This window comes from Colletotrichum fioriniae, assembly GCF_027942845.1.
Source record: "Colletotrichum fioriniae strain IMI 355084 chromosome Unknown scaffold_5, whole genome shotgun sequence".
In the NCBI taxonomy this organism is placed as follows: Eukaryota; Fungi; Ascomycota; class Sordariomycetes; order Glomerellales; family Glomerellaceae; genus Colletotrichum; species Colletotrichum fioriniae.
In genome coordinates this window covers 2,771,170-2,795,715 of record NW_027076841.1, presented here as the reverse complement: position 1 = coordinate 2,795,715, position 24,546 = coordinate 2,771,170, and the positions used below count along the sequence as shown (strand labels likewise).

At 54.4% G+C, this 24,546-nt stretch overlaps 6 protein-coding genes across 6 annotated transcripts; 4 read left to right on the top strand and 2 right to left on the bottom strand.

Annotated features, from left to right (window-relative positions):
- Positions 1 to 254: 254 nt before the first annotated feature.
- Positions 255 to 2,620, bottom strand: PAB1 (Protein phosphatase PP2A regulatory subunit B; the record flags this gene model as incomplete). The annotated part of the gene is made up of 3 exons (XM_065757392.1): positions 255 to 375; positions 427 to 629; positions 695 to 2,620. 3 exons carry the CDS (start codon positions 2,618 to 2,620, stop codon positions 255 to 257), a joined length of 2,250 nt encoding a protein of 749 aa, XP_065614161.1.
- A 2,508-nt stretch (positions 2,621 to 5,128) lies between these two features.
- Positions 5,129 to 6,766, top strand: HUL5_2 (ubiquitin-protein ligase (E3); the record flags this gene model as incomplete). The annotated part of the gene is made up of 1 exon (XM_065757391.1): positions 5,129 to 6,766. The coding sequence occupies one exon, from the start codon at positions 5,129 to 5,131 to the stop codon at positions 6,764 to 6,766; it is 1,638 nt and encodes a 545-aa protein (XP_065614160.1).
- A 56-nt stretch (positions 6,767 to 6,822) lies between these two features.
- Positions 6,823 to 8,750, top strand: HUL5_1 (ubiquitin-protein ligase (E3); the record flags this gene model as incomplete). Its single annotated transcript, XM_065757390.1, has 2 exons — positions 6,823 to 6,827; positions 6,965 to 8,750. The coding sequence occupies 2 exons, from the start codon at positions 6,823 to 6,825 to the stop codon at positions 8,748 to 8,750; spliced, it is 1,791 nt and encodes a 596-aa protein (XP_065614159.1).
- A 362-nt stretch (positions 8,751 to 9,112) lies between these two features.
- N0V96_005390 (uncharacterized protein) lies at positions 9,113 to 10,938 on the bottom strand (the record flags this gene model as incomplete). The annotated part of the gene is made up of 4 exons (XM_053189419.2): positions 9,113 to 9,200; positions 9,329 to 9,654; positions 9,739 to 10,261; positions 10,340 to 10,938. The coding sequence occupies 4 exons, from the start codon at positions 10,936 to 10,938 to the stop codon at positions 9,113 to 9,115; spliced, it is 1,536 nt and encodes a 511-aa protein (XP_053053407.2).
- Positions 10,939 to 14,003: 3,065 nt separating this feature from the next.
- N0V96_005389 (uncharacterized protein) lies at positions 14,004 to 16,359 on the top strand (the record flags this gene model as incomplete). The annotated part of the gene is made up of 3 exons (XM_053189418.2): positions 14,004 to 14,012; positions 14,137 to 15,253; positions 15,305 to 16,359. 3 exons carry the CDS (start codon positions 14,004 to 14,006, stop codon positions 16,357 to 16,359), a joined length of 2,181 nt encoding a protein of 726 aa, XP_053053406.2.
- Positions 16,360 to 17,331: 972 nt separating this feature from the next.
- On the top strand, positions 17,332 to 19,538 carry N0V96_005388 (uncharacterized protein; the record flags this gene model as incomplete). Its single annotated transcript, XM_065757389.1, has 4 exons — positions 17,332 to 17,504; positions 17,563 to 17,651; positions 17,739 to 19,314; positions 19,439 to 19,538. 4 exons carry the CDS (start codon positions 17,332 to 17,334, stop codon positions 19,536 to 19,538), a joined length of 1,938 nt encoding a protein of 645 aa, XP_065614158.1.
- Positions 19,539 to 24,546: the final 5,008 nt, after the last annotated feature.

The following is a 24,546-nucleotide window of genomic DNA, read 5'->3' as shown; positions in this document are numbered from 1 at the left end:
GAGGATTTGACGACAGGTCTCAGAAAGAGCTGCCGTCATAGCAAAGCATGTCGTGGAGATCCCTCTGGCGTAAAAAAATGCAGTCGATTATGCCGCCTCATTCCAAATAACTTTTCCCAATCCGTGTTGAGCAATGACCTCATGAGCGTTGTCGTTGAATGCTCACTGGTCGTAGAAAGGATGCCCGATAACAAGGGGTATGATGACATAAGGAAATCATGCTCATGACGTTGCGTGAATGTGGAGGAGATGGCTTAGGCCTTAGTCTCCTCGGTCTTCTTCTCGCCCTCCTCGCCACCCTGGGCCTTGATGTACTCCTCGTAGACGCCGAGGGCCTCGTCGACCTTGGCTTTGAGAGCAGACTCCTCCTCGATGCTGTGGAATGTTAGTGAGAGACCATTGTACGTATGGGTTGTTTCAACTTACAGGTTAACAAGCTCAGCGTTGTCCATCTCGAGAAGCATACCGGTGATCTTTCCGGCAAGCTCAGGCTGGATAGCCTGGATCTTGGGGAAGATGACCTCACCGAGGATCTGCTTCTGCTGGCCGGGGTTACCGCCAGCGGCAGCGAGCTGCTGCTGGATGAGGCTGCCGCTGTTGAGCTCCTGGGTAGGGGCTCCACGACCACCCTGGGGGAAGGGAGCGTTGCGGGGGGCGTTGGGGTTGGCACCACGGCCGGCGCCGGGCTGGTTACCACCCTGGCGAGCGTTGGGGGGAAGCCGGGCATGCCGGGGCCGCCGGGGATGGGCATTCCCTGGGGAACGGGACCACGGCCGCCCTGGGGACCGCCGCGACCACCGCCCATGGTAGCCTGCTGCACCTGCTGGATGGCAGCCATGAATTGCGGGTTACCAGGCTGAGGGTAGGCACCTCCGGGAGGGAAGGAGCCAGGCATGCCGTAGACAGGGGGCATCTGCTGGGGAACGCCGCGTCCGCCCTGCTGGGGGTATCCTCCGGGGAACTGGCCCGGACGGCCACCCTGAACAGGAGGCATAGCCATGCCGCCCTGGGGGAAGGGCATGCCGCGACCACCCTGGGGGAAGACGGGCTGCTGGCCCGCGGCGTAGAAGACGGGGGGCTGCATGTACTGCTGGGGCATACCGGCAGCGGCGGCGGCTTGCTGCATGCGGAGTTGGTTGCGAGCCTGGATGCTAGCCTCAAGCTGACTCTTGCGAACATCCTTGCGCTGAGCAAGAGCGACGTACAAAGGCTTGCCGTTGACCATGCGCTGGTTCATCTCGGCAACTGCCTTGGTGGCGTCGTCGGGGTTGCTGAAGCAGACGAAGCCGAAGCCCTTGGACTTACCATGGGGCTTCTTGTCCGACTTCTTCTCGGTCTTCTTCTCGCCGTCCTCCTTCTCCTCGGTCTTCTCGGCCTCTTCCTTCTCCTCGGCCTTGACCTCCTCCTTCTTGTTCTCCTTGTCCGTCTCCTCGGAGGAACCCTCCTCCTCCTCGTTGCCAGAGTCGGTGGCGTTGTCGCGCATCACCTTGGCAGAAGTAATGGGGCCAAAGTCGGCGAACAGCTGGCGAAGCTTCTCGTCGTCAACCTCGTCGTCGAGGTTCTTGATGTACAGGTTGACACCCTGGTACTTGTTGGCCTTCTCCATGCGAGCAGCCTCGTAAGACTTGCGGAGCTCCTCCTCGCGCTCGTGCTTCTTCTGCGCTCTGCCGACGTACAGATCCTGTCCCTTGAAGTCCTTACCGTTAAGGTCATCGACAGCCTTGGAAGCAGCCTCATGAGTAGTGAAATTGACGAAGCCAAAGCCGCGGCTCTTGCCTTCCTGGTCGCGGGCAAGCGAGGAAGAGGTGACGTCGCCGAAAGCGGCAAAGAGGTCGCGGAACTCGTCGTCGGTGACCTCGGTGGCGATGTTCTTGACGTAGATGTTGGTGAAATTGGCCTTCATCTCCTCGAACTTGCTCTGCCGGTCTTTCTTGGGAATGTGGTGGCCGACGTAAACCTTCTTCTCGTTCAGAAGCATGCCGTTAACGTGCTTGATGGCCTGAGAAGCAGCCTCGTCGGTCTCGTAGTGAACGAAACCGTAGCCCTTGGAGTTGCCGTTCTCATCCTGGGCAACCTTGCAGCTCAAAATGTTACCGAAAGCAGCAAAGGTGTCGTGGAGAGCCTTGTTGTCGATGGCGACATCGAGGTTCTTGATGAAGACGTTGCCCTGGCCAGTCTTACGCAGAGCAGGGTCACGCTGGGACCACATGATGCGGCAGGGACGGCCCTTGATGAGGGTGTAGTTGAGCTCCTCGAGAGCCTTCTCGCCATCGGAGGTAGTGTTGTAGTTCACGTAGGCGTAGCCGAGAGAGCGGCGGGTAACCGCATCACGGCAGACACGAATGGAAGCGACAGAACCAATCTGAGAGAAGAGCTCGAAAAGCATGGCCTCGGTAACAGAGGGATCGAGCTCGCCAACGTAGAGGGAGGCGGAGGCCTGGGGGTGAGGCGCAGCGGAGCTGGGGGTAGGACCCGCGGTGTCGGCATTGTCGCCCTGAGCGGCAGACTCAACGTTGGTGTTGATGGCGGGGGCAGCCTTGGAGTCAGAGCCGTTGAGGGAAGCGTTGCCCAGGTCGTTGGCGAGCTGGTCGACAGCGCCGTTGTTGGTAGCGGAGGCCATTGTATCGGTAGTAGAATTGACTAGGGGAAAAGATACTACAACACCAAGTGGACGTTAGAGGCAGGTTGAGATGACGGAGGAATGAGCCGCGACTTGGAAGGCGGGGTAGGAATTTGCGAGCCGCACACTTTGGTGGAAGTCGACGATGAGGTGGGAGAAGAGGGGATATGAGGGGAGAAAGCACATACCAAGTCAAGAAATCTGACGATCGGTCGTTGGACGAGACCGAGACGATGTGGTCGGAGGGGATAAGAGTAGAAGAGGAGAAGGCGAGCCTTGTATCGTCGAATGAGGTTATGGCGATGTGTGACGTTTGACCGACACACACGAGGGGCACTTGTTGCGAGATTGACAGGCAGGTGCGGAGGTAAAAGCAAGAAATAAGAGGCTCGGTGAACGATTCCTCTAGAATTTTCTTGCGATTGAGGAGGGGAATTCCGTTATGGAAGTTGGGAGTTTTTGATGGGGGATTTTCAAGTTTTTTTTTGAAGTTTTTTCTGATGGAAAAAGTGAGCGAGACAGAGAACAAGTACGAAGACGTACTCCTTGCCAGACCCTCTTTAGATGTGAAGGGGGTTGTTGATAGGGTTTGGTGTGGTTGGTAACGGAGAAAAGAAGAAGAGAGGAGAGAGATTTTTTTAATGAATGTGGCTTTCGCGGGATGATTTTTTTTTTACTGGATCTGCCTACCTGCAGTGGAGGGTGGTGCCTTCCCACCACTCGATTTTGGCACTCCTGCTCCTCATGCTGTGTCCCTCCTCGCCTTCCAGATTTTGTCGAGGGGAGGGGCAGCCCGCGCCAGGAGCAGGGCATGTGCCAGCAAAGTGGGGTACAAGTGGCTCAAGTCCTCGTCATGCGGTCACTATCGCAAATGGCAGCAACTCAACACTGATATCAGATAGGGACATCAGGCCAGCTTCGACACAAGTACGAGCGTTGAGGTAGCTGGTTTAGTGGAGAATCGTCAGAAATTTATGCGACCATTTCCGATTCAACGGCGAACCCTGTGACGAAAATACAAACAAAAAAAGAAGATTGCCGATTTGGAGGTGTCTGGAGCACCTTTTTGGTAGAAACAAATAGGTTCAGGCATACTAAGGAGTAATGCGACATGCTGCCTTGACTGACAGCCAGTCACGGCAGACGAAACCGATGAGAATGCCATACCTGGCTGGCTCTCTCTCTTTCTGCGGTGTGCGACAAGACAATGACAGGGACATTGCTCATTTCCAAAAAAGTAAGGGCGATTTCACACCAAGAGCCTTGGCTAGAAACGCGGTACCTAAATGCGCTTGTCTGTGCCACAAATGCCCACGAAGAAAGCCGGCACTTCCATCAAATCCTTAGCTGCCGCTTTAGACACGAATCTGAGGGCCCGAAACTGAAGCACCATAATAACGTAGAAGCTCAAGACATGCGAGACTGCTTGAGGCACTCAGCCCCTCGCCTTCAGCCTGGAATGGAACTCCCAACATGCGGGCGCCGGGTTTCTTCTGCATATCTGTACCCGTATAACCCAGAGTCTGTTAACCGCGGCCCATCTCCTCCCGGCTAATGTTTGGTGTCCTATCAAGAGAACAGATGATTATCAGAGCCCAGATGATTGCTCGTGCAACGAGTTTGTTGTTTGATATCGAGGTATTCATGTGTGTAAAGTCCGTTGTATTCATGTTGATTTGACAAAAATCTACTACCATATTGCGCAGTTTTCCCTAAGAAAGGAACACCTTGGATGCTTTTCAAACGACTCTTCAGCCTTTCTACATCAGGGTACCTTCCTCATACGGGATCACCTGGGCTGGCATCCTCACCGACATTTGCGCGAGTAAAGAGACGGCAATCCGAGTCAGCCGTGTCTTGAAAGCACAGCACAATCAATATAGACTTCCAGCTTCTGCGACGGCCGTATGTTGATGTTACTGAGTTTAACACCTGTCTTGTCTTTTGTTGTGACCATCCATCGTCGGGTCCATCCATCTTTAAAGATGTCATCAGAAATGTCCACCATCATTATGGTCAACTAGCAGCAATTAGGTCAACGTCGGTTTGTGTGTTCCTCCCCGGATGGCAGGGTGCAAGGGGGCGGCGCTTGGACTCAATCGCCCCCATTCTCTTATCCAAGGTAAGGTACGTACCTGACCTTGCTGTCCCCGGGCTCCAGAGCCCACCAGGCCAGAAAGCTCGTGCCTGCTCGCGTCACATCGGAACCTTCCACAACTTGACGCTGGGACCAGCTCCAGCTTACCTCACCAGGCCAGGCACCACCTCGAGAGACTAGACCCCACCACGGCCGGTGCCCAAGCCTGTGAATCCCCCTCCAGTGACAGTTCGATTACATACACCCCGTCCGAACGTGCTGAAGCTTCTGGAAGTCAACCGCGCTCGCGACTTGCTCACCGTCCACCCTCGCAGCTACTTGCACCTTGTTGGTTCTGCGAATCTCTTCCTGACATGGTACGACCTTACCATTTTCACTTCTTTCATTAGGCATCGTTTCTCCGAGGAAACATGTTTCCCACCTTCACGGGCAACTCCCGACGCCCCCGGAATGTGAACCTCAGTGGCCAGAACCTCAATCCCTTTGCCGCAACATCATGGACGCCTGCCGCAGGCTCAGGAGCCTCCAAGACTGTTTCCAACGCCCAAGCCGAACGCGCACAGAGACAGCAGGACCGAGACAGGTTGAAAGCCTCCGAAAAAATCCAGAAAACATGGAGGGGCCATAGGGTTAGGAGGCGGCTTCGAGACTCTCGCCGGGGCGCCTTTGATGCTCTGTACTCGAGTACCTCGGACCTTAGTGCACAGCAGAGACTAGAGACGGCGTTGCCACTGCTGTTGACAACCTTCCAGACCCGACCCGACGATGTTAAACGCTTGGTGCTCTTTGCGAGAGAACTCAACACGACCAACCTCGAGTGCCTTGCCCCTGGCCACCTTCCTGCACCTAGGCTGGCACGTCTTGTTCGGATACTTGTGGATGCTCTAGGCGAACAAACAAAGAAATCGTGGGTGTCTCTCTCTGGGAAACACTCGATATCAACTAACGCTCCCTCTAGCAGTCAAAGCGACGAGATCCGACTCTTTCTTAGCCTCCTAACACACGTCATAAGCGTTGCCCCCGATGCGCTTTCGAAATCATTTCAACAGTACTACACAGCCCTGGCAGAGATATGTGGAGTTTCAGAGATGGATGCGGCGGCTTTAGAGTCGAGCTCGAAAGCTCTCCTCGTGCCGCTCCAAGCTGCATCCGTTGACGAGTACCTGGTGGCCGCTTACGAGGCATTTGCGCTGTTCTTCTTGACTCGTCATGATCTATATCTTGTCGAGGAGCACTCGAGAGTCATTTCTGAAAACCTCGAATCCGATCGACTTGCCTCAGCCATCAAAAGAATCTATAGTGACGGACTGATACGCGGGGTTGAACGGGAAGCTCAACTTTGGCTTCTTGCACATTTCGTTGGCTTATACCAAAGGGCCGGACCCAAGAGCCAGGGGCTTAAGCACCTAGACGCATTACATATACAACTTTCGAGCTTGTCCACAGAAATCAGCTTGCGGCTATCTGTTCGAGCAGCCGATCCGGCCTCGATGAATGTGGATTCTAGCAACCCGGATGAGTCGTTGATTCGCCCTCTGCCTGCATACATCACCAATCAGCTCACATCTCTGGTCAACCGAGATGGAATTTCAGCGCTTTTGGCCGAGCTCACTACGTTAGTCAACCCCTTTCCTACCCTCGGAAAGTCGCTTACATTACCCAGTAATTTTGGCTCTCAATCCTCAAGTCACGAGTTCCGAAGCGCAAGCTTGCTATCCGGGTACATTCTCACTCTTCTCCGTTGTTTCCCAAGTCAGGGCGATGATATCCGTATGCGCCTATTCCTAGGAGATGTGAGCACGAGCTTGGGAAGTTTGCCGACAATCCAATTTCTTTGGCAGGCTATGAGCCAGACCACCATTTACAAGCAGATTTTGCAAAATTCGGCATCGGTACAAGTTCTGCTACGAGACTGCTTGTCAAAGTCGTCAAAGTCAAGTGACTCGCATGAGCAAGAATGGAGACTAGTCCTTCTCTTCCTCGAGCTTTACATTTTTATTCTACGATTGAGCGACGACGAAGATTTCTTCAGTGGTATCTTCCCCTGATATAATGCAAACCGAGGGACCAACGTCTCGTCTGCGAGCATGCGGACTTTCTCTCAATGAGGTGAAGAACTTAACCATTGTGCTCAAGCACCTAGCTTTCACGCTACATTACAACGCCGCGGACATTATACAAGGCATCCAACATTCCGAGCCGATCTCGATGACGCAGCTTGAGTCGTATTTTGGAAGCGGCAGTAGTACCGCTAAAACTTCGAAGGAGGTCCGAAGCCAAGACTCAAGAGCCAACGCGGCTGACACTAGACTTGACCTTGGTAGCCTGCGTAGTATTGTGACCACGGCATTGCGACTTCTATACGAACGAGATTCTCGACGGCCATTTTTGCCCCGAGACCACTGGCTCATGACATCGAAGTTTGATATGGAGGGTTTCGTCAGTGCTGTTGTCGCTGAACAAGAACGACAGAACGAAGTCTCCGACTCTAGTGACGACGAAGACGGCGAGGTTGACGAAGATGCGAACATGGGTGGGCTGCATAGCGGCATTATTCACACCGTGGCTGGACAGCGAGTATCACGACATGCACAAATTGAGAAGCTTCGGGCTCAACAACGCAAAGCACAGAGGGATCGTCTGCTCGCCGTGATCGGGCCAAAGCTGGAGATTCTGAGACATATGCCATTTGTGATTCCATTCGATACCCGTGTCCAGATTTTCCGCCAATTTGTCTACCTTGACAAGCACAAGCGAAGGGAGGGTATGGATGCTGATCAGTGGAGAATGACGATGCTTCACAATCCTCTGCGCTCCCCTGGACGCAGTCCAGCTGGGCGACATCATGGCAAGATCAGGAGAGGCCAAGTGTTCAAGGATGCCTTTGAGCAATTCTATGAGCTTGGCGAAGGCCTCAAAGAACCCATACAGATCCAATTTGTCGACCAATTCGATACGGTCGAAGCTGGCATCGATGGTGGGGGAGTTACGAAAGAATTCCTCACAAGCGTCACGACAGAAGCGTTCGGGCCAAGGGATGGCATTTCGCTTTTCGCGGCCAACAGCAAGGGGCTCTTATACCCCAATCCGACTGCGATGGACGAGCTCAAGCAGATATTGAAGCGAGGTGGAGTTCCAGAGCGCACGGCCGAATGGCAAGACCAAGTCCAGAGTCTACTCCGCCAGTTCGAGTTCCTTGGCCGGATCGTAGGCAAGTGCATGTACGAAGGGATTCTGGTCGACATTGCGTTTGCTGGCTTCTTTCTCTTGAAATGGATCTCGGGCCAGACTGGAGAGAATAGCTACAGGGGCAATGTGAACGACCTCAGGGACCTCGATGAGGAGCTGTACCAGGGCATGTTGCGCCTCAAGAACCACAACGGGAATGTTGCGGATTGGGCATTGGACTTCACGCTTAATGATCAGGTGTCTTTGCCAGGGGAACCTGTTCGCACTGTCACGCGGAATCTGATCCCAAATGGTGAGAATGTTACCGTTACCAACGATAACCGCCTCCTCTACATTTCCTACGTTGCCCGTCACCGCCTCGTCGCCCAACCTGCACAGCAGACGGCCGCGTTCCTTCGAGGTCTTCGTTCGATCATTGCGCCTGCATGGCTTTCGATGTTCAACCAAAACGAGTTGCAACGCCTGGTAGGCGGCGACAGCTCTGAAATCGACATTGAAGATCTGCGTCAGAACACGGTCTACTCAGGCTTGTACGAGATCGGAGACGACGGACTGGAGCACCCCACGGTGCAGCTGTTCTGGAAAGTCATGGCCAATTTCTCCGACCGGGAGCGGCGAGACGTGCTCAAATACGTTACGAGTACGCCACGAGCACCATTGTTAGGTTTCTCCCAGCTGAGCCCGCGGTTCAGTATCAGGGATGGAGGAGAGGATCAGGAAAGACTGCCCAGTACCAGCACGTGTGTCAACCTACTGAAGCTGCCGCGCTATAAGAATCAGGAGACTCTCAGACAGAAGCTGCTTTATGCGGTCTCTTCGGGAGCTGGCTTCGATCTCAGCTGAGCCAGCGGTAGTCCCAAGAGAGTGACTGGGCGGGCATTCATGACGTTATGACGTGAAGATAGAGCAGATCACTAGTGTTCAAATGCAAATGTATTATTTCCATACTCTGTGAAAAGATCTGTAGCTCTGTAACTAATGCGAATATACGCTTTCGTGGCGTAGAGTCTTAGTCTATGGATGACGGTGGATGTGATGTCAACCCTGAATGGGCACTTTCTTTGTATTTACTATACTAGCTAGAATATGTTTGTGTATCTGGTGGCCTTGTATGTAGGGGCAACTTGCCAACGGTCGTTCCCCCAAACGACATGTATGGTACACGATTGGTACCATATAACACTTGTAGCAGCATTTCGACCGCTTTACTGATAACTCCTCTCAAGCAGATGCGGCTTTCTCTCTCTCAGATCCAGCATCATCTGTCCAAAGAGACCATTGGCCCACGCGAACCTGCAAATACCCGTTAGCAAAAAGCCAGTTCAATATCGATATCAGGGAGCAGCGCAAACACAGCGTTCGCCACGGCTTTTGCAGGAAAAAAAGAAAAAGAAAAAAACCAAAAAGAACAAGCAACATACCAAGATCGAGTCCACTTGGAAGCGTCGTGACTATTCACAGACTCGTGAATGAGGCCGAGACGATCAGTGGAAGCGACGAGCTGGCGCAGACCGCCGGCAATCTCGTCGTCGTCGTCCGAGGTCATGAGCTGGGCGATGAGGGCCATGGGCCAGGCGTTGCCGGGGCCGATGTGCGGGCCGCCGGTGGCGTTGAGGACGGGACCGCGCATCTGGTAGGGGTTCGAGGTGGAGAGGACGAAGCGGCGGGTGTTTTGGTAGATTGGGTCCGAGGCGGAGAGGTAGCCGTAGTGCGGGGCGGAGAGGAGGGAGGGGATGTTGGCGTCGTCCTGGGTGTGTGTGTGTTAGGTGACTGCAAAGAAAGGAGGTTTTGGGAGTGTAAGTGAGGTTGTGAAGAAAGGAGAGGGACTAACCATTATGTTGTGGCTACCAAAGCCGTCGACTTCGTACGAGTAAATTTCGCCAAACTTCGGGTGCGTCGTCTTCCCGTGCGCCTCGATGCCCTCGCGGGCGACCTTTGCCGACTCCCTCATGCGCTCGGCGAGGCCGGCGTCGATGCCGTCCATGATCTCGGCGCACGAGTTGAGGTACCGCGCGAACATCATGTTGGCCGGGACGAAGAGCTGGTAGATGCAGCTGTCGTCGCTGGGACGGAAGAAGCTGCGGACCATCCCCGTGCCGGCCTGGGTCGGGGCGCCGTTGCCGCTGTTGGAGAGGGTCTCGGAGGCGGAGACGGCGCGGCGCTCAAAGAGGGCCGGGGAGGGGTTCAGGGTGCCGTCTGCGGCGTAGGTTCCCGTGCGGAGGGCGTCTGTGGTGTTGAGGAGGACGGCGACGGCTTTTGACCAGTTGAAGCGGGCGAAGAAGTCCTTGTCGGCCGTGGCGGCGTGGTAGTCGTGGGAGAGCTGGAGGAAGGCGGCGAGGGAGTCTAGCTCGTATCTTGATGTGCCGTGTTAGTTGGACAGGGTTTCGAGGGTCTGGGGGGACGGGACGGGACTGAGGGGGCTATTCACGTACTTGCACTCGAAGAAGGAGTAGGTCGGGTACTGTGGGTAGATGTGGTCTGACGCGCCGCCGGCTTCGTTGTCTGCGGGGGCTATTTGGGATTCCGCTGGCGGTTGGAAGGCGTTGCAGTGAGGTGCGAAGCGGACGTAGCGAGCTTGGAGGTTGATTGCGCCGCGGTATAGAGCCGCGAGGGAACCCGCCGAGGAGTTGCGTGTAAGTAGAGAGCGGTAGCTCTGCAGCTGGTTACTGCTGTCCCGGAGCCATTCCGCGTTGATGTCACCGGTGATGATGAAGCTGAGTTCCTCGTCTGCGTTGTCTTCGGCAACACCGGCCCAAGCGACGGTAGTGTCAAGAGTGTTCGGGAACGTGTTCTCGAAGAGACGATAGAGGTCGGGATCTTTCACGAGAGTCTTCATCTCGGTGATGGTCTTCTCGACCTCGGGATAACTGGCCGTGCGGCATTCTGGCGGGGGGCGCTGGTAGGCGAGCTTATGGACGCCTTCTGAGAAGGGTTCGTGAAGCGTTGCCGCGTAGTCGGTGAAGTGAGGACAGTTGGGTTTGAGATTAGCTGCTGCCAGGCCGGCGAAGGCGAGGCCGTATAAGAGGGCCATGATGACTATGGAAAGGTGTTTTCCCAACAAGGTTGCGGTCACGACCGCCGGACGTCGCGATGCCAGGCCCTCGGCGGACAGGGCATCATTATAAAAAGAGCCGGAGAGGGGTTGGTCAAGTGCCTGTCCGGGTCCTCATGTTCCTCTGATCCAAGGATGAACTACAGTTCGCGTGACCTTGGATGATGAGCGGGGGAAGTGATCAAGATGCGGGGGAGGAAACGTTGTATATGGAGACTAATAAGAGAACGTTGTCGTATTGCAGGAGGGAATGATGTCGTTTTGCTTGTTAGTGTGCCCACCGCAAGTCCGCCAGTACTTCAAAGTGGGGGATGAGAATGGGAAAAAGACCAGGGCGAAGAAGATATTCCGGGTGAGGTGGGTAGGTTGAAGAAAAACAACGCTCAAGTCTGTGGAAAAGAGTCCACGGGCTCCCGCGACGTTTTAGCATCGGGAAGCCCAGACTGTCGACGAAGCTCAGGCCATGAGTTGTGTTTTGAATGTGCCGACGAGCTTCAAAAAGGAAGCGGGAATAGATAGGTATGGTCCGTATATGCTGGCTCTCAAACGCTGATGGGACCCTGACGCTTCTTGACAGACAAGGGTTGTCCCCGACTCAAGCTTCCAGAATAGCCGGTGGGAGAAGGCAAGAATGAATCGAGGCAGTTGGAGCCAGGATGGCAAGATGGAGGAGCAGGGTTCTCCGCCTTCATGCAGCTGTTGGATCTCCAGCTAAGAGACGGTAACGTTAGCCCAGCGGCAGCCACTCGGCGCTGTGCATGGTGGTGGTGGTGGTGAGCAGGCGGGTATCCTCCGATGAAGGAAGACGCAGTATGCATTGAATGAGATGGATGGGTGGAGGAGGGCGATCCACTGCGCTGTCGCGACCGGATTGCTCGAACAAAAGTTGCTGCGAGAACATGTTCCAGAAGCTTTCTGTGGATGTTTCTTGGGTTGCAGTGTTGAGCTACAATCAGAATGTGCTTCTGGAGGAACACTGCGCGCGGAGAGAGTCCGCTTGGACTTTCCATTGGAAACCAGAGCCAAGTCGGGATGATCTATGCTCGGCTTCTGAGGTAGTCGCAGGATATGTGACGAGGCCAGCAAACGAGAGACTTTGCGCGATAACGGACCTGACCGCTACAAAAAATCGGACTACGTCTTGGACCACGGAGCGTCAGTGTGAGAATGGAGAGAGAGTAGAAGAAGATGATAATCAAAAGAAACGGTGCGTTGTGGAAGGGGCCAACTCAGAGCACGTGGCTCTTTGTCTTGGAGACGAGAGACTTGACGGAAGTATTTCTGGCGGTGCTTCTGTGAGAAATGGCTTGTGAACGGCTGACTCGGAGACTCGGCACAAACTGCACTAACATTTAACCTTATTTGTGACGACCGGGTTGGTAATTCAAGCAGCTCAAAGCATGGTTACTGCAATGCGGCTACCATCACTGATCAGGCTCTGCAGCTGTGCTACCTTGGCCCATAAGCCCGTCAGACCTACTTGATTTGGCGTCGCTTCATCCTGCAGACACGACATGGTACGCTATTCAGGCCAGATCTCGACACCTCCGTGGCCTGTGATTCCCCCCTCAGCCCTAGCCAAATTGGGAGTTTGGAGCAGAGATTCCGCCGTTCAAATGGGTGCCAAGCTTGTTTCCCCAGGCAATAGGTATCGCTATCTCGGAAAAGGGCCGGCCAGCTGCAGATGATCCATTATGTCAATTGGTGGCCCTGCTATTCTACTGCGTATGGCGTCGACATGGTTACCGTTTCGGGCTGGTGGCTACAGAGCGAGACACTTCAGGAGGCGCAGAGACATGGAGTAATACGGTATTCGTAGGGGAAGGGAAAAATAGAACCCTTGTTTGTCCCCATCCAGCCCATCCCGTCGGGGCGAATTGCCATACTGTGGTAGACTAAGGTACAGTACAACTTGGAGGGCTTCTTAAACAAGGACTGCCTGCCCACATCTCTCTCAACATGTCTCCTGTTACCCCTTCCGCGGCATGTGCCTTGAAGCTTCGAACTTAACCGTTCGAATCTCATCATTATCGTTCGCACTTGCTGCATGAATCCGCTTTGAACCAAAGGGACGGAGCGAGAGCACGAGCTGCCGAGACTTGCCTGACTTCTGACTTCAGCTGAAGTTGAAGTTGTTGTTCATTTCATCGGTCGTCACTTTCCGAACCGAAGTTGCACGCACACCAAGGAATGCCATCCATCCCTACCAAGCTCCAGCAAGCTATCCGGACCTACGTCAGGCCAGACACACTCAACTACCCCCTTAGTCTACCTCGGGGAATCGTCTCCACTTAGTATACAGCTCTGACTTCTCCATCGTCAACAATCATCTTCCACCACTTTCATCAACAAATTACAACTCTTTCGGTACGGAATGATCCGGGCAGTCCTCAAAGACATCCACTAACATATCGCCAGGCTTTTGTCAGGATCGCATCCGTATGACCGCGCAAGCAGATCAATCACTTCGGCGAGCTAGTCTTCGTCCAGCCCTGGAGGCATTCTAATGGGCAGAAGTTCTGTTGAACCATTTTAACTCTTGATTTGAGGGTATCTGGTGTCTGCTGGTCATACCCGAACGGCGACCTTTGACCACAGTCCAGGATGACCCTCCTCGTCCCAGCCATCGGTCTATCCCGACCAGTTCGGCTGGCGGTATTCGCTGCTGTCGTCATCTGTCTGGTCTTCTGGTGGCCTCTCTCAGGGACTCGCGGCTTCATCAACCTAATCAATACCAAGTCGGATTTCAGAGCACAACGAGCCATACTGAGATATGTCAATCCATTAATCGGAACCACCAACGGAGGTCAGTCAGGTTACCTAATGTACTTTTGTATACATCTGACGAAACCTCACAGGCCATGTGTTTCCTGGCGCATCATTACCATACGGTAAGTGATACAGTATCTTTAGTAACGACGCATGCCTTTCTCTGACATTTTCATTAGGGATGGCCAAAGCCTGTGCAGACACGGACTCCAGAGCCGAGAATGCGGCTGGCTGGGTATCTGACAACTCCAAAATTACTGGCTTCTCTCATTTACATGATTCTGGTAAGTCATCACAACTTCTGTTCATCTGATCATAATGCTGATGAATACGAACAGGAACCGGTGGTGTAAGAATCCCTCCTCTCATCGGTCCAAGTCTATGCTGTGTTACTTACGTTTCAAATAGTCACCTTCTCTGGGCAATTTCCCTCTGTTTCCTCATCCGGGATGCCCCAATGATGATTATATGGCCTGCAACTTCACAACGGAATCACGAAGCCTCTGGCGCGTAAATGACTCTGTTGTGGCCCGTCCAGGCTACTTTTCTGTCAATATTTCCAACACTATTGGCGCCGAGATGACAGCTGGGGAGCGGACAACTCTCTTCCGCTTCAACTTCTCACCAAATGATACCGTATCTTACGAAAACGTAGCGGACCTCAATACAGTTGAAGTTGTGAGCAGTCCATTGATTCTCATTGACCTCACGGACATTGCCCAGAGCAGATCGAGCGGAGGCATTCAAGTGTACGAGTCTGGCCGCGTCGTTGGCGACGGCACCTTCAGACCCTCTTTCGGTCAGGGAAGCTACAGGGCATTCTTCTGCGCCGATTTCCAGGGCGCTCCTATTCGGAAATCCGGCGTTTTCGAGGGGGACAACCCGCGCGTGACAGAGAAATATCTAGCCGAGTTCACGCGTGGCATACATAACCCTACTGGTGCCGCTGGCGCATGGCTGCAATTTGAGCGTCCCACGACCAACCAGATCCTTGCTAGAGTCGGCCTGTCCTTCATCTCTGTCAACAAAGCTTGCGAGAATGCCGAGAGAGATATCCCCAAATTCGACTTTGACGGTACTGTGCGTGCTGCGGAATCGACTTGGGCCGACAAGCTCTCAACGGTGGATGTCAGCACGGAAGGCGTCAGTGAAGACATGAAGACCGTATTCTGGTCGGGTCTGTATCGGAGCCTGCTGTCACCGCAGAACTACACTGGCGAAAACCCGTTATGGGAGTCGTCCGAACCGTACTTTGACTCGTTCTACTGCATCTGGGACTCATTCCGAGCGCAGCATCCACTCTTGACCATCATCGACCCAGAAGCTCAAACGCAGATGGTACGAACATTGCTAGATATCTTCAGATTTGTTGGAAAGCTTCCAGACTGCAGAATGTCTTTCTGCAAGGGGTTTAGCCAAGGAGGTTCGAATGCGGATATCGTGATCGCAGATGCATACTTGAAGAACATGACCAACGGGGTCGACTGGAAGACCGCATACGAGGCCGTGGTCTCTGATGCCGAAGGTATGTGATTGGGATTCATATGGCGAAAAGTTTCTAACATGAGTTCTGTAGTGGCACCGCAGCACTATGGCGTCGAAGGCCGCGGCAATCTGCAAAGCTGGTTTGGCTTGGGATACATCGCACAGGATCATATGGACAAAGTATCGACCGGTCCACACAGCAGGTCTATTTCTCGGACCGTCGAGTACGCCTACGACGACTTTTGCATCGCAGAGATGGCCCAGGGACTCGGCCACCAGGAAGATTTTGAGAAGTACATGCAACGCAGTGCAAACTGGCAGAACCTCTGGAATCCGACCCAAGAGGACATTATCCAAGACAGGGACAAAAAGGAGGTCGAGAGAACGAAGTACGCAGGATTCCTGATGCCAAAGTTGATGAACGGCTCGTTTACGTACCAGAACACGCGTGTTTGTTCGCCCAACACAGAACAGCATCTCTGCTACTTCGACACTGCCCAGGCGACATACGAGGGCTCACCCTGGCTGTACTCGTTCTTCGCACCGCAGGATATGGCAACTTTGATCAAACTGATGGGAGGTCGGGATGCGTTTGTCGACAGGCTCGAATACTACCACAGCGGCAACATTGTCTACATGGGCAACGAACAGGCGTTCCTTACCGTGTTCCAGTTCCATTATGCGGGTAGACCCGGCCTCAGCTCCCGCACCACACGGAGCTACATTCCTTCGCAGTTTAATGCCACGATCAACGGCATCCCTGGCAATGACGACTGTGCAATGGGTGCTTTCAGCGCGCTTGCCATGATGGGGTTCTTCCCCGTCGCGGGGCAGGACGTATACCTCGTCATCCCGCCATTCTTCCCCGAGGTGCGGCTTAAGAGCCGGGGTCCTAAGCCCGTTGTTATCCGAAAGGTCGCAAAGGATGACAAAGAACTTGCCGAGGGTATCTACATTCAGAGAGCCACTCTAAACGGGAAACCGTACACGAAGAATTGGATAAACCACGAGTTCTTCTACCACGGCGGTGTGTTGGAGCTGACCGTCGGTACGAAGGAGAGTGACTGGGGCACCAGAGAGGAAGATGTGCCTCCCAGCTATACAGCGACACCAAAGACAATAGCGCCAACTCGAACCCAAGGTTGAAAAGGTAGCGCCTGAAGGTGTATAAACAGAACAACAGCGTCAATAGCGTCATGTAAAGCATGACATGACAATCCCAAGTAATTATATAGATTTATACAGGAATTGAATGCACCCACAAATGTCTTGTCTTCAACTTCTCAGTTGTTAGTGTAAAACATTATCTGTTCGGCCAAAATGAAGGCTACGCCGACGGCATCAGCTCCCCCCTGCAGCCGAAACGACATCGGAGGGACCCAGTTCACATTTGAAATTTGGAGGCGGTGATTGGATAGCTGTAGCTCGGCGCCCCAGACGTTAAACTCTTTGCAGCGTCCGACGGTTACTTGACTTGCCTGAGAGTCACTCGGCTTCTCCCGGCCATTGATACGCAGGTACCTTTCAGCTGTAAAAAGAGCATCCAAGGATACCGAGGGTCTACCTGATGATTGAGCGACAGATGGCTGTGTCGTACAGGTACTGACCGAGTCCAAACACCACCGACGGGTTTCTCTCGGCTATCACCACCCACAGGAAACCACAGGGCCCGAGCTGGTGGGCGGCAAGTTACAAGCATTTTGACCACCCCTCGCATTACGTATTAGAGACGGGGGGGAAGGAAACGAAGCTCGTCAAGACTTCCCCAGTGTGCCGTCTACTGTAATTGAAAAGGATCCGCCGCCGTTTTTTTTTCTTGTTTCTCCAGGCTCCGCTGCTAGACTTTAAACCGCACGACTGCCCAATTGACGAACCACAAGGTGACTTGATCTAGTGAGAGAAATACCAATTGCGCCCGCGTCACTAGCTTTCCCTCGGCTTCCCTCTCTCTCAAAGCGCACCAGGGAACGAACGGAGCGAAACCTACGCCCTAGCCGACTCGGACGTTCCTTGCGGTAGTCTGGTTCACTGGAAAGGGGGACGAACTCCCTATCCCATCTTACGACACGACCAAGTACAGCATACAAATACGCTCACGCACATATTCCCGTAGCCAAGATGAATACCTCGGCATCACCTCTCGCGAGAAGTCTTCAGCGCAGCACGCGGAACCTCTCAAAGGTGTCGCCTCCGGGCTACACGTCTCGCTCAAGCAGGACTCGCCACCACCTCGACCAGCAGCTCAACAACCACTTCAAGAAGCACGACTGGCAGGATACCTTCGAGACGGGGTTCTGCCGGCGTCACGATCTTCAGGCCTCTTGGCGCGCGCACTTTCACGACGAGTAGGACACGACGAAGCAACGAGGACGACGAATTCGACCCGGCAACGATTGAGCGTGAATCAGATGAGGTCGATGTTGTCATTGTAGGCGGTGGTAAGGAATCAGTCTACCCCCACGCCCTCGTGCTATGTATCTTGTGTCTAGATCCTCATTGAGCTGACAATGCCCTCAATGCTCCAGGCCCCGCCGGTCTGAGCGCCGCGATCCGACTCAAGCAGCTCGCCAACGAAGCCGGCAACGAAGACTTCCGCGTCCTCCTCCTCGAAAAAGCCGGCGAGATGGGCGCCCACATCCTCTCGGGCGCCGTCATCCAGCCCACGGCCATTGACGAGCTCATCCCGGACTGGCTGTCCGAGGACAACCCGGACCGCTTCGAGTACGCCACCCCCGCCGGCGGCGACCGCATGCGTTTCCTCACAAAGTCGGCCGCGATCCCCTTACCTACCCCGCCGCAGATGCACAACGACGGGAACTACATTGTTTCGCTGAATCAGTTCACAAAGTGGCTGGGCGACCGCGCTGAGGAGCTTGGCGTCGAGGTGTACCCTGGGTTCGCCGCCTCCGAGGTGCTCTACAACGAGGTCGACGGCAGCGTTAAGGGCGTCGCGACGAATGACCTCGGCATCGGCCGCGATGGGAAGCCAAAGGACGCGTTTGAGCGCGGCATGGAGTTCCACGCGCGTTGCACGCTCTTCGCCGAGGGGTGCCACGGCAGTCTGAGCAAGCAGGTCATTAAGAAATTCGACCTGCGCCGCGACAGCCAGCACCAGACGTACGCGCTAGGTATCAAGGAGGTTTGGGAAGTGCAGCCGGAAAAGTTCCAAAAGGGGTCCATCACACACTCGATGGGCTACCCGCTGTCCAAGGACTTGTACGGCGGCGGCTGGATGTACCACTTTGGGGACAACCTGGTCAGCATCGGCCTCGTCGTCGCGCTCGACTACGAGAACCCCTGGGTCTCGCCCTACGGCGAGTTCCAGAAGATGAAGCACCACCCCATGTACAAGGAGGTCCTCGAGGGCGGCAAGTGCCTTACGTACGGTGCACGCGCGTTGATTGAGGGCGGGTTCCAGTCGATTCCCAAGTGTGCGTTCCCCGGTGGCGCGCTAATTGGCGACTCGGCTGGCTTTGTGAACCTGCCCAAGATCAAGGGCACGCACAATGCCATGAAGTCGGGCATGCTCGCTGCTGAGGCCGCCTTTAACGCGCTCTCTTCGTCTTCAAGCAGCAGCGCGGCAGCGCAGGAGGGAGAGGGAGAGGAGGCCGAGGAGAAACCGCGCGATACCGTCTTCTTATACGACTACGAAGACAAGCTCCGCGAATCCTCCATCTGGAAAGAACTCAAAGAAGTCCGCAACTTCCGCCCCTCATTCCACACCCCGCTCGGTCTGTACGGCGGCATCGCCTACTCCGGCCTCGAGGCGTACGTCCTGAAAGGTCGCGTCCCCTGGACGCTGAAGCACAAGACGCCGGACCACGCGGCGACGGGCAGCGCGGACAAGTTCCCCAAGATTGAATACGCGAAGCCGGACGGCAAGATCTCGTTTGACATCCTCACGAGCGTCAGCCGCACGGGCACGAACCACGAGGAGGACCAGCCGGTACACCTGCAGGTGAAGGACTGGGAGAAGCACACGCGGGAGACGTGGCCCAAGTTCAAGGGCGTCGAGAACCGATTCTGTCCGGCGGGCGTGTATGAGTATGTTGAGGACGAGACCAAGGAGCTTGGGGTGCGGTTCCAGATTAACGCGCAAAAGTGAGTTTCTCCCCCTTTTCCCTGCCCTACTTACATTCAACCCATCTTTGCCGGCTTTCGCGGTATAGCGAAGCTGGGGTTTGGACAGTGAGAGGACATTTTTTACTGACTTTGATACCTACAGCTGCATCCACTGCAAGACATGCGACATCAAGGCGCCGAACCAGGATATCAACTGGCAGGTCCCGCAGGGCGGCGAGGGTCCCAAGTACTACATGTCATGAGATGACTTTTATGTATCCATCAGCATCATGGCTAGGAGTATCTACCACCGGATAGAAAAGGCATTTTCTTTCTCTCATCTAACCTAGATAAAAGCCGTCGTATCTTTTTTTTATTTTATTAATCAGATCGACCAAGAACCATAGCAGGGATATATCTTATACGGTAGTACCCGAGACGGAGGGAGGCACGAGAGTTGGAAGCAACATATGCAAGGGGTGCTGAGAGTACAGGCTTTGAACGCATAGAGGACCCCCCCTGATTCCCCGAATACAATGCTGGTATCAATGGAAGTTTTGTGTTACCGGGATAGGGAGTAGGTTGTATCTGTAGTCGGAATATCCGGTCAAAAATGAGTAAAACGCAGACCATCATGACGAAGAAAATCTCGAGGTTTGCCATGTGATTGCGCAAAGATCATCTAACAGTGCAAACCAGCAGCAGCAGCAGCAGCAGCAATTGACTACGCAGTACAGATACCTTATCGGTCCGCATCGGCAAAGAAGCATGCAACGATACCCTTACTTTAGTAAGGTCAGTTTGTATGAATGACGACACGCGATTGTTCCCGTCTAGGCTGGCAAGCTGGCCCCGACTTGGAGGGTGTGTGTGTGTGTGTGTGTGTGTGTCCAGTCTGTGCCCAGTGTGTGGCATATCAGACGAATGCCCAACACGTCCTTGCCTGCATTGACGGAGAGAAGTTCTGGAAAGACCAGGGGCGCGAAAGGCAAGGGGTCCCGACTGTCGCGACGTCGTTGGCGTTCGGGTCGTGATTGACGGTGGAGGGTATGGATGGATAAGATACAATCATTCATACAGTGTACGTGAGAAGCGGAAAGGTGGAGGGAGGGGCCTCTGCTGAATCAAGTCGACACACTCACTCATACCGCGAGAAAGAGTCCCTGCAGGAAAAAATAGCATTCTCCCTCGTGCCAAAAGTTGCGACTGCGCGGAGTGGCACCCGATCGGAGGTAGACCCCGACTCGGGCGGAATGCGGAAATGGGGGAGGGTGGAGGGGGGGAAGGGAACGACATCGGAGACAACCAAGGGTGCGATGCGAACTTGCGAGACACTTGTGGTTCATGAACTCCATGCGTTGGGCGAGGCTGGAACGGGGGGAGCCCACGACTTTTCTAGTGTACGGGACACATTGCAACAATGTAAAGAATGCGGGCTCAGTGCCCGTCTCAGTGGCTGGAGTGCAGCCTTTCAAGTTGGACAAGCGTGATTTTGCATTTTTATTTTGATCTTGGTCTGATGGCGTGCTTTGCGTGCCAGTTGATTGAGTCGTGTAGCTCTTTGGGTTTTGTTTGGTTTCTTACGTTTAGTTGGGAACTCTAGGTCAGTTGCTGTCGCTGCCGCTGCCCAAAGCGAGGAGAATTGGTAGTGCGACGGGCAGCCAAACCTTGAGCGTCGCGATGGAGGCAGAAATGGGATACGAAGTAGGTGCGGATAGTGATACAGCGTGACAGAGTCTCAGGGAGTGGTGGTGCCAAGTCGAGGGTGAGGGTGAGCCACCTTCAGGTTCCCACGAGGCTGTCGGACTTATGAGTTTGATGTTTGAAGTTGCATGAGTCGCAGCGCAGATGGAGCTTTGGCAGGGCCCGCAAGGCCGAGATGCGGCCTTAAAACCGTATAGAAAAGCAAGCACCTGGCAAGCAGCGCCAGCAAGCAGCAGCAGCAGCTGTAAGCACGAGGTCGGGGTCGGGGTATGAAAGAGAAAAAGGAAAAAACTTGGCCTGAGGTTTGGGGCAATGGGGCTCACACATGCATGAGTCGCGAGGGCAAAGCCGAAGATGTGGACAAAGTACCTCGACTTGGGAATGGATCCAGAGGTACTTCTGCGTGCACGGGCCATTGCCCCAGTCCCACGAAAGACCTGGTACCCGATACCTTGTTGTAAGATTGCAATGAAATTTGCATCTGTAATATTGCTGCAAGCGCCATTTCTCTGCATCCATGGCGAAGCAACGCCCAGCCATGCTTGGGCTAGAGCGACATCAAGCGGACAGAAAAGGTCGACTTGAGCTCAAGAGGTGCGAGCTGTTGGTGAGCGCACTTACACAATGTTCAAGTCCTTTTGAGAAGGGGGAGGGGGGGGGGCAAGCCGCAAAAGGGGCTTTCGTTCTTCTCTGGTGGATGTCGACAGAGTTTTTCATCGGGCGAAAGTTCGGGTTCCAAAGAGATAGAGTCCCCCAGTGATGGGCCGCGGCGTGGCAAGGCTCCCGTACCCAGTACCTTTACGCGCCAGTCTTGTTGCGGGGGCCTGGGGGCCTGGCCTGGTGGGAGTGGGAGGCGAGCGAGCGACAAACACGCGCCATTGATCAGACTGGCAAACCCAGCCCTTTTTCTCAATGCTTTTCCCCCTTCTCCCGTCTCCCTCCTTGCCAATGGCTGGCCACTGGCCGATTGGAGCCGATCTGAAGTCAATGACTCACACGTCGCAAGCCGTCTGTTTGCTGCCACGGCCCATAAATTCCTGCCAACAGACCGCGAATGCCCGAAAGCAGTGCAGGCGCCATGAAAAATAGCTGCCGTTTTCGCGTTCCTGCCTGGTGCTCATGACGGCCCCTTTTGTTCCTTGTTGTTCGGTCCCCGCGTTTGTGTCGTGTCCTCGCGTCCGGGCGACATGCCGACAACGTGGTCTGGTGACCCTTCTGACAGGTTTGACGGCGAGGCCGTTCGCTCCTGTTGCTGTTCTTGCCGCTGCCGCCGCTTTGCACTGACAGAGCTCGTGTCGGAGGTGATCGTCAGTGAGGCCATCAAAGTAGGGGGCAGGCTCAGCGTTTCAGAGCGCTAGCGTGTGGTTGGAGACTGAGAGAAAAGGGTTGGAAGAGGGAAGAAAAAACCCCTTGGGTTGCTGGGACGAGAAGACTGGAAAAAAATCATAAAAAGGGGAGGGAGGGGGCAGGTCAGAAAGGAGTGAGGTTGGAAGGGGGGGCCCAGTCGGTGTCAATCCAGACCAACACCCCCCAGTGGTTGGACTCTGGATTCCTGGAGTCGTGGTGGGTGTGCTGCAGCTGCCAAAGAGACTGACTGACGCGGCGCTGAGGAGCCTGTTGGAGCCTGCCTGGCTTATGTTGCTGGGCTTGCCTGGGACAGATCGGTATCCATACGGAGTACTCTGACCATGGCTAGGCGCGAGACAGACGGGCCTGGCACTGGCAGACTGGGACGAAGGAGGAAGAAGCGAGCGGAATGGCGGAATGGGTCGGCAGGTCGTGGGTTATGGGTAGCGTTTGTGGTAGCGGCACCCGTACGAGGTAGCGCCGCCAGTGGGATTTTGCATTTGGTTGGCGTCCAGATGGTCTTGACACGGCCCACGGCCTATTACCCGGCTGGATTTTTGGAGGGTTTTGGGCTGAGCTGTCGCGGGATGCAGTGCGGTATCCGTAGTCCATACTGCGCGGTATAGGCCAACGAAGACGCGCCATTCGTTCCGATTCCTCTGTTTGAGTGCATGGCTTGAGCGAATGAGATCGTCGTCATGCTCCTGTCAGATGTGGTTGGTTTCGCCGTCAAGTCAGTATTGTAGTTGTTGTTGCTGCTGAGTGCTGACCCGTCGCGTTGCGAGGCCGTGGCTAGTAGTGATGAAAAGAGTGTCGCATTCTGACAAGTGTGTGAAGGCCGTGTTCGTGGTAGGGGAAGCGGAAGGTCAAGGTCGCAATTTGTCCACAGGTCCGAAATGAAAGCGAGCAAGAAAAAAGAGCTTGCGATCGTAGTGGATGATCACGCCGGGTTGCGTTGACGGAAGAACGAGGGAGGACCGACTGGAAAAAAGTGTGGCCATCAGGGATGGGCCAGGAAGGTAAGCGAGTCGAGTTACAGCTGGCAGGGGGGGCATCGACGGAAAAAAAAAAAGAAAGGGAGAAATAAAAAATAGAAGCGCAAGAAAGCAGGCTCCGTCCGGGCAACAAAGTACAGAAAAAAAGAGGAGGGCAGATGATGATGACATAGGATCCATCAAGGAGGACATCCCAGCCTCTATGGTGAAGAGAAGTCCAAAAACTGGCCAGTGGCAGGTTGGCAGCTGTGAGAAGGGGCAAGTGAGAGGCAAAGCAACGCAAGGAGAGGCAAGATTCAATCCAAGAAAAAAGACTGGAAGGCGTGAAAGGGTAAGTAAGCACTGGCCAGAATGCATTGTCGCAGAAAATAAGAAGAGCGACTTTGGGTGAAAATCAATGGATTTCACAATGCAAAGTAGAGAGACCTGGGACGCGGTGTTGCGATACTTCAGGGGCTGGGGTGGTCACAGCAGGGGTACATGGGGACAGGAAGGAGATAAAATGAAGATTTTCCAAGGTGCTGATTGGGTGCATGCCCTTAGCGTGGCCGCTAAGCACAAGCAATGTCAAGCAGGACCAACCGCCACGGCGCACTGGCTGCCTGGGGCCCCTGGGTTGTGTGGCAGGGGGGTGTCGTTGGGGCGACTGCTCAGGTAGGCCATGGCCAAAATTATAAAGAGGCAGGCCTCCCTCCAACCCGCTTGTTTCGAAATTCTTGCGCGGAAGCTCCGATCGACGGCCTTGCGTAGTCACCCACTCACCTCGGCCTTTCTAATTTTCCTTCTCCACCCCCACTCAATCCATCCCCAATCCTCCAATCACGACTCAGAGATACGATTTTCCATCGTCCTTGTCGTCATCGTCATCGCAACATCACAAGTCCGATATCCACGATAGACACATCTGCTGTCATCAACCTACATACTCTACTTCCTCGCGATCCTTCTGGACAACAAAGCTCGCTGCCGCGACTCCTGTTTCCACATCACGGAAGTCGACTTTTACTCTCTCTTCCTCTCCCTATTAACCAACCGACGAATCCGTCAACCCTCAGAAACCCCCAGGCGGAATACCTTCTTAATTGAAAGTGTCCCCCGGATCTCGTACTCTGAGACGAGAAAAGAACTGGAATACGTTCCTTTCGAGACACATCTTCGTCAAACTTCCCGCGCGAACCCCTTCCGACGACACATTAGGTCGAGAACGAGTCCGTTGCACTCTGTA